Below are 9,247 nucleotides of genomic sequence, written 5' to 3'. Positions count from 1 at the left end.
AGATCAGAAGATACCATAGCAACAGTATACTGTCCTGACCTGACCTGAAGCAGGTGATGTTGGCCTCTGAAAGCTAATTGAAAAAGGTATTAGGCTAGTCCAATAAAAAGGTAGCATCTTATTTTCCATTTTCAAGTGCCAGAATTGAGCATATGCAGGAGGGCCAGCATTAGCGGCTGAAGCAAGCTGCCAACTGCTGCAGCACTGCTCAAATAGCACACTATGGGGCTCATGCAGTGGACCAGCTAGTGGGGCTTGGGCAACTTCACCAGTAATTCAATCAGTGCCACAATTATAGGTGGGTTTATGCTCAAAGTGGGAGGAGCCAAGGCCCCCTTGTGGGTATGTCCCTGGGGGGAATAGATGGTGGACAGAGGTGTAATAGAGTGAACTGAAACACACCCTCTTACCATCCCTGCTGTCATTGGTGTAAATAAAATATTTTCTGGCATGGCAGTGGAATTGAGGTGACTGAAGGGGTGGAGCTATGAGGCAGAGTGGGTGGAGCCAATGCAGATTGGGGTGGGGCTGGGGGCATGTACTAAAAAATCTCCCTCTCAAAAATCAGGATCCCCTTGGCATCTCTGAAGTCTGAAACTGTGTATGAATTCAAGAAAGCTTGGTTATCATGTATAGAATTTGGGGGTTAGTGGCCAAGTTTTTTTTTGTATGGTTCAAATTTGCATTATGCTAGTTTACTGTATTGGCAGGCACAATTTTCTTATATTCCTCTTAGAAGCCCTATATTCAGCCATCAGGGCATGGTCCTAAGCTGCAGTTTTCTACAAGGGCACCTTGGTTCTATCCAACTTAAGGAAGGTGATGCAGTTATTTTGGGATGGGGGGAGGAAGAGAGAGGGAGGGGATGGGGGGAGGAAGAGAGAGGGAGAGGTTTTTGGTTCTCTCAACAGCAACCGCCTCGGACGCAATGCAGTTTTCTTCAACCGCCAAGGAGAAAACGGTAAGAACCAGAACAGACAAGGCTCGAGTCACACGAGACGAATTAATAGCAAAAGAGGTGGGATTAAAAAGTCACGTCCCCTCTTCTCTCCAATCCCGACCCGAACGCTTCCGCTGATGATTAGAGCAAAGGTGTCCAATAGTAGCGGCGAGGTACCTTTTTTTTTTTTTCCTGGAGCAGGAAGCGGTGTGGTTTCAGGTGGTAATAGCAGTAGCTGCGCGCGGCTTCATAAAGTGGATAAATCAGTGAAAGCCTGGAAGTGGTTTTTTTTTTTAGCATCTCTATTCTTTCTGCTGTTCTCTGCACCTTCAGCTCGTTTTCCAGCGGCGGACAGTCCGCATCCTTCTAACGTGACTAACGCATGAGAAAACCATCCCCCCAGAAATCCCCTTATGGAGCGGTTCTATGGAGCCTTTCCGATCTCTTTTCCAGTCCAGCAGCAGCAGGTCTGCTCGCAGTCCTGCTAAAAGGGGAGCGGCGGAGAAGGAAGGCGCGGCGGCGGCGGGCTGGCGGAGCGAGAGCCCCGGGGGCGGCCGCCCGGACCCCCCGCGCTTCTGGACGGCGGTGTTCGACTACGAGGCGAGCGCCGAGGATGAGCTCAGCCTGCGGCCGGGCGACGTGGTGGAGGTGTTGTCCAGGGACTCGCGGGTCTCTGGCGACGAGGGCTGGTGGATAGGCCAGATCGAGGAGCGCGTGGGCATCTTCCCCAGTAACTACGTGAGCAGCTCGGAGACTTGGTGCCGTCAGCTCCGCAGCGATAATAATGCCGAGGAACAGCCTGGCCGCCCCGCACCTGCTTTTCACTGTAAGCCGGCTCGCCCCTTAGTTTTACAAGCTTTGTCATGAGGATGTTTGTCTTTTTGTTTTTATATGCGAGAGGATAGTTGGTCGTGTCTCTAAAAGGCAAAGAACTAGGCCTGATGATAGGAAGCTATATGGAATGGGATTGATGGAGCAGGAAGGGGGAGTAAGAAAATGCACAAAATACGTTCTTCCATTTGTCTATGGTAGGACGTGCCTCGCTATGGATGCTTTCAAAAGATGCTGTTTAATTTCTTTTTCTGCGCTGGAGACCTGTAAAAATGGTTTCTGAATGAATGAAGTTTCCTTTGGTCCAGGTGTGATTGATTTAACGTTATGTCCCACCATCCTTCCCCCCCCCCCCCCCCTTGATACTGTATTGGATGCATGCACTGAAGGTACTTATCTGATTTGGCTACGCTTCTAATTGGATTATTATTTTGTATTCTTTTTAATAATAAAAGTATCTTGAAGGCAGTTACACAAAAATTATTAGTTTAAAATTTTCGTATCAAAGGCTATATATTCATCGGTGTAGTCTTTATACTTACGGGGGGGAGAGGGGCGCAAAGAGTGAGGATGTGGAGGGGCACCAATTTAGTATTAGTACCTGCAGTCTTGGGGGGTGGGGGGGCCTGCCTGTGCTCCCCACCATGCTCACCCCATTGCTACTTATTGTTTATTTTTGTTTACTCCCGCCCCCTGCTGGTCTGATTGTTACACTCTTCCTGGAAGCAACAGAAACACCACACTTACCAGTTTACTGAGTTAATGTTTTGTAGTTTCATCTTCAATGTCGGTTTGTTCTTTTGAGTATAGATCACTAAAGAAAAGTACCAGAGTTTATTTCAAGTGGTTTTTTTTTGTTTAATGTGGGACTTCTATAGTTATAAATAATTTTTTCCTTATATATATATATATATATATATCTAATATAATAAAAAGCACCGTGAACGTTCTGAAGACAACGTTCTGAAGCCACTCAAACACTCCCTGTAGGGTTCGTGGATTCATGGTGTGAAGCCAGTCTCTGCCCCGCCCTTGCGTCAAACGTCATGACGTCGAGGGCAAACGTCATGACGTCGAGGGCGGAAAAAAAACCAAACAAAGCGCAGCGTCAGGGAAGGAGGCGGCGCTCCCGACGTCTCTAGCCTTCCCTTCGCTGTGTTCCGCCTTCTTCTGACGTCAAGGATGACGTCAGAAGAAGGTGGAACACAGCGAAGGGAAGGCTAGACGTCGGGAGCGCCACCTCCTTCCCTGACGCTGCGCTGCCAGAACCACCACTGAGGTAAATTTAAAAAGAAAAAAAAAAAAAGGGATGTTGGGAGAGAAGAGGGTGGGCAGTAAAGTTGAACAATGGGAGCGGGAGGGCAGGGGAGAAACGACAGCATGGATGCGAAGGGGGGGGGGGAGAAGAGGGCGGGCCAGGCTGGGACATGAGAGAGAGAGGAGCATGGATGCGAGGGGGGGTCATGGAAGGGAGAGAGGGGAATTGCTGGAAAAGGATGAATGGAGGGGGCAGGGGACAGATGGGCATGGATTGGGATGGCAGGGAGAGAGGGGAATTGCTGGAAAGGGATGAATGGAGGGGGCAGGGGACAGAGGAGCATGGATGGGTATGGATTGGGAGGGCAGGGCTCAGGGAGAGAGGGGAATTGCTGGATAGGGATGAATGGAGGGGACAGATGGGCATGGATGGATATGGATTGCAGGACAAGGCTCAGGGAGAGAGGGGAATTGCTGGATAGGGATGAATGGAGGGGGCAGGTGACAGAGGAGCATGGATGGGCATGGATTGAGAGGGCAGGGCTCAGGGAGAGAGGGGAATTGCTGGAAAAGGATGAATGGAAGGGGCAGGGGACAGATGGGCATGGATTGGGAGGGCAAGGCTCACACTCTCTCTCTCATATACAATGTCTTTCTGACTCTCACTCTCACACACTCTGTCTCACACTGTATCACATTCACTCTCTATGTGCCACACAGTCACTCACTCACTCTCACAGAGAATCTGTGTCTCACACACACTCTCTCTCTCGCACACTCACATACACACTTGCACACACTCTCATTCTCACACACACACTCTCTCACAAACATACTCACACCCAGACTCACTCTCTCACACACACACACTCACACTTTCACTCTGACTCTCACACAGTCACTCTCACATTCACTCTCCCAAACATACACACTCCGAGGAAAACCTTGCTAGCGCCCGTTTCATTTGTGTCAGAAACGGGCCTTTTTTACTAGTATATATATATATATATATATATATATATATATATTATTGAAGGTTGTCAAATATATTTCCATTCACATAGAAAAAGAGAATAGGAACAACCAATTATATAAAAAAATTTCTCTCAGATGAGACATTCCAACTCACCCACATTATCAGGGAGAAAGTTACCTAAAGTATACAAGGAAAAAAAAAACAAGAAAAAATGTCAAATACAGCGATGCCTTAAATTATGAATTGAACTCATCTAATATGATTGCTTGTCATGATCTCTAAGAGAACCTCTAATTGTAATGATTCCCAAAAAATATATTCTTTCCCCTGGTAGGTGAATAAAAAATTTACAAGGATACTTAAGAAAAAGAAAGCTCCCAGAGTACTCAAGGCTTCAGGCTTAAAAAGGCCTTATTCCTTAACTGAATTGCTCTGAAAACTTCAGGAAATAATTGATTTTGTCCAAGCAAAAATTTTCATCTTTCTTAATAAACTTTGGTTTTGAAGGCTTATTTTAATCATTCATGTTATAAAATGTGATCAGCAGAGTAGCACGAGTAGAGATAATATCTTGTGTCCTCTAAGAAAGCCATCAGGTCTACACCTGAGGCTTCTAATTGATCAGTCTGCTGGTCAACCACGTTTTTCTTATGTGGTAAATAGTAGCAGTTATTCATTTTAATAGTCTCAGAATTCATCAAACCTAATATCTTGTGGTACTTCCAAAGAGGAATCTTAGGAGAAAGTAGGTAAATTGAAGGAAAACTTAAAAAAGTGAGTTGTAAGCTCTTCTAACTTTCTCCATAGATTCCAATCTGGAATGAATAACATTAAAGTCCTTTATAAAGAAGACAGAAGAAGCTTGTAATGTGCCTTTCTGAGACTGCACCCCTGAAAACTGGTTATCCAAAATAGCTAGATTTGCATCCACATTTCACACTTATTAACTACTTGTTCAGAGAAAGAAACAGTCTGAGTAATGATTGTGTTTTAAGCATCCCTTCCATGTGAGAGTTATTTTCTTTACATTGGGATTTGCCATTTAATTCATAGTGGGTTTGGCCTCAAGAAGGAAATAAGTTAAACTGCAGATTTTTCTGAATATCTATTGTTAAGAAATGAGATTTGACTATTGTTTAGTGGGTGTTCATGTTCTTGAACTTAATGTTTTCCTCTGGCTTTTATGAATATTTGAGAAGACTGTCTTGGTGGCTCTGTGTGGGTTGCATTCCTGAGGGGCTGATGCGGAAAGTTACCATGAGCCTCACCATGCAGTTACTGGCCAAGTAATGCAGAGAGGAGTTGAGTGCAGGTGTTAACTCAGGTGGAACACATGTCTGCAGGCTAGACAGGCTAGAGACTGATGGAAACTGATTTTCTTTTAGTTTCAGCCGAAACTGCAGCTTTATATGGACCACAGGTAATGAAACTAAACCATGGTACTTTTACAGTGACTGACTTTGCACCATACTCTGAGAGACAGATGACATTATAACTGCACAGAGAAGCTAATTCTTAAGGAGCTTATTCTAAATCTACCTTTCTACCAGAACCGGACAGAAAAAGATTTTGGGCTTGTTTCGGTGCCATAACTCAAATTCGATCAGCCTCTACTGCACATTGCATTGAAGTGTATGATAATTGTATTCTGAAGGAAACAGTGCCTTTGATGCATGCACAACGTGATAATTTTTTTTCACAGGTTCAGGGCAGCATTGAGAGTTGGAAGAGCATTTAATGCCTATTTTGGGGTTTTAAAATCCAGTTTTGCCTTTTTTTGGTGACTGGAGCAAGTGCCTCTGACTCTAAAAGACAGTGGGAGATAAGGGCTCATATGCACATGTCTGAACAAAAATGAAAGTGCCAGCATACATCTGCGCCTGTCCTCCTGCACATATCAGCCTTGCAAAAACTTTATTTGCAAGACATTTTTGGGAGGCCAGTATTTACTCACAGAACAGCTGCAGTGTGTGCTGGCACTTGAATTTCTTCTAGATGTGCACACAAAATGCAGCACTTACCATAAAACCTTTGTGCACATACATCCTGTAGTCTGATATGCATGCAAGTTCCATGTGCCTAAAATATGCATGCCATTTGCTTTCTCCATCATACGGAATTAAGTTTGTGGTAGAAGCTGCGCAACTTTCTGCATCAGTCCATGAGTCAGGTTTTCTGCTTTCTGGGAGAGCTGGGGTTGGGAATTCTTTGAAAGCAGAATGCAGAACCCCTTGGCTCTGCAATTATTATATCTAATGCCTGGACTTGGTCTTTAATTACAGGGTTTTGGTCAATAGTGGGTGATCAAGGAAGATATATAAAATGAGTTAAATTTCATGAAGGTTCATGGTTCCTGATGCCAGCCTCAGTTGCATTATAGTTTTAATAGTTTATTGATGCTTAAACTGACCAAGCAAGACTAAGCGGGGTACATACTGCAAACAGAAGAAAAAGGTAAAAAAGGAACTCCATTTCTTTGATAGGAAAACACAAGCACTCACACAGTATCAAGACATGGACAACCGGTGGAGAAAGATAAAGGGGAAATAAAATCAACATGTAAATGGGGCAGAAACAAAAGGAAAGACATTGGAGTTGGAGACCTAAAAGGAGCTGGAGGAAACTGCTGGGGCCTGCTCTTAAGTCCCACCTTCAAAAGAAAAAAGTTTAGAGGTACAGAATCCAGATCCTGCCTATGTTGCCCATTATCAGATGTCACATTTGTTAGAGATGGTTGACTTAAATGTTGAGATGATCGACCTTAGAGATGGTCGTCCCCGGTTTTCGGCAATAATGGAAACTGACGCCGCCCATCTAAAAAACGACCAAATCCAAGGCATTTGGCCATGGGAGGAGCCAGCATTCATAGTGCACTGGTCCCCCTCACATGCCAGGACACCAACCGGGCACCCTAGGGGGCACTGCAGTGGACTTCACAAATTGCTCCCAGGTGCATAGCTCCCTTACCTTTGGTGCTGAGCCCCCCAAACCCACCCCCAAACCCACTCCCCACAACTGTACACCACTACCATAGCCCTAAGGGGTGAAGGGAGGCACATACATGTGGGTACCGTGGGTTTGAAGGGCTCACATTTACCAGCACAAGTGTAACAGGTAAGGGGGGGGATAGGCCTGGGTCTGCCTGCCTGAAGTGCACTGCACCCATTAAACTGCTCCAGGGACCTGCATACTGCTATCATGGAGCTGGTATGACATTTGAGGCTGGGAAAAAAATTTTAATTTTTTTTTTTTTTTAGGGTGGGAGGGGGTTGGTGACCACTGGAGGAGTAAGGGGAGGTCATTCCCGATTCTCTCCAGTGGTCATCTGGTCAGTTTGGGCACCTTTTTGAGGCTTGGTCGTGAAAACAAATGGACCAAGTCGACCAAATGCTCGTCAGGGACGCCCTTCTTTTTTCCATTATCGGCCGAGGATGCCCATCTCTTAAGCACACCCCAGTCCCGCCTTCGCTATGCCTCCGACACCCCCCTGAGAACTTTGGTCGTCCCCGCGACGGACTGCAGTTGAGGGCACCCAAAATCGGCTTTCGATTATGCCGATTTGGGCGACCCTGAGAGAAGGATGCCCATCTCCGGATTTGTGTTGGAAGATGGGTGCCCTTCTCTTTTGAAAATGCCCCTGCTAATTTTCAGAACAGCTATCTAGCTAATTTCTGTTTGAATACTGGCTGCAAATAAGTAGAGCACAAGTACTTTGCATCTGTACAGGCTTTTAAAAATTGGTCTGTATGTGAAAAGCATTAACTTGTTATATGAAAACCAATTAGAACAAAACTCCTTATACTTACTTTTTAATATAGAAAATTAAAGTATTTAAATTTAAAACTTATTCTCCTCCTATCCCATAAATACAAGGAGGTGATAATTTACTAACGGATAACACCCACTAATGCTCTTAATGCACATTATTTTAACCCCAAACTGTTAAGTGTTAATAAATGATCCCCCAAATGAGCGAGAAGCTTTAGTAAATCGGCCCCTTGGACCATTGTTATATTTTTCGTATAATTATTTCAGTGCTTTTTTTTTTTTTTCTAGGAAAAAAGGTTGGTACTGTTTAGGAGGCAGGGTAACTGGGGTGTTTTTTTTCAGCCAGTATGTAGCCATGTGATCCAGAATAGCTCTACCTGGAAGGTGGCTGTTCTGAATCTGAGGGTCACAGGTGTCAAGTGAAATGTAATGGGGTGGATAGGACACTTGTTCTGAAGGCAGGAAAAAATGATAACCAGTGTGTACAGCTGAAAAAAAGTCCTATTCATGCTGTTATAGTTTGCATTCTGTTATCGTGTTTCATAAGTTAAAATTATTGTATAGCTGATATCAACAAGCTTTTCTAGGGAGTATTAAATCAGTTTTATAACTGTACCTGGAGGGAACAGAGAGGTTCACAGAAGTGTGATCACATTTTTGATTAAGATCTAGTTCTTCATTGAGCTTGTGAAACCTACACAAGTCAATGATTGCTATAGTGCGTTCTATGGCTATAGTGCTACACTTGAGGTATTCACTGTTAAATGGCACGGATCCTCTTGGTAACCATATTCATGCTCCAGACTGAGAGAAGAGAAATTTCAAGAACTGAGTCATCTGTAATCAAAATCCCATCAATTGGCTGTTGCTGCTGTGTAAGGAACACATTGGATCTAGGACTGGCATCAACCTAGGTTTCCAGTGTGTACCCTTCGCTATCAATTATAATGTACTATTACATATTGTGTTGATATTGTAAATAGTATACCATGCCATACTTTGTATTGCTTTTGAATATTTTTACTACTCTAATTGTCTATTGCTCATGTTTGATCAATTCTTACTGTACACCGCCTTGAGTGAATTCCTTCAAAAAGGTGGTAAATAAATCCTAATAAATACTTATTTTTGGCAACTTGTATCAGTTATGCCTGTAAGAAATCTATACAGTATTTAAGAATACTGTAAAATTCAGCATATTTTGTGTGTGTGTGTGCAGAACTCCTCCTCCTCTGACAATTCCCCTACCTATTTTTTTCATCAACAATATAACTCTCAGGTTCCATCCTCCCTAGCTCTTTTGCCCAGAACTACTTTTTGCCCCTTCTTCCGGGAGCACACATTTTAGATTTCACTCTTCTGCTTTATTCCCTTCCCATTCTGTTCACCTTTTCTTTCTCTTTGCCCTCTGCAGTGATTTCCCCACCTCTTAGCTGTCTCTCTGTTCCCAAGGTCTCCCCCATGACATGCAACTT

General features: G+C 44.1%; 1 protein-coding gene across 1 annotated transcript in view; it reads left to right on the top strand.

Annotated features, from left to right (window-relative positions):
• Positions 1 to 1,268: 1,268 nt before the first annotated feature.
• Positions 1,269 to 9,247, top strand: part of MAP3K9 (mitogen-activated protein kinase kinase kinase 9) — a 95,419-nt gene continuing 87,440 nt past the window's right edge. Inside the window, exon 1 of the mRNA XM_030215348.1 lies at positions 1,269 to 1,766. Coding sequence (XP_030071208.1) covers positions 1,367 to 1,766 — 400 coding nt within the window. The 5' untranslated portion in view covers positions 1,269 to 1,366. The remainder of the gene's footprint in view (positions 1,767 to 9,247) is intronic.

This window comes from Microcaecilia unicolor, chromosome 9 (genome assembly GCF_901765095.1).
Source record: "Microcaecilia unicolor chromosome 9, aMicUni1.1, whole genome shotgun sequence".
Classification (NCBI taxonomy): Eukaryota; Metazoa; Chordata; class Amphibia; order Gymnophiona; family Siphonopidae; genus Microcaecilia; species Microcaecilia unicolor.
Note: the sequence above shows the minus strand (reverse complement) of the source record. Positions and strands in the feature narration are given on the sequence as shown.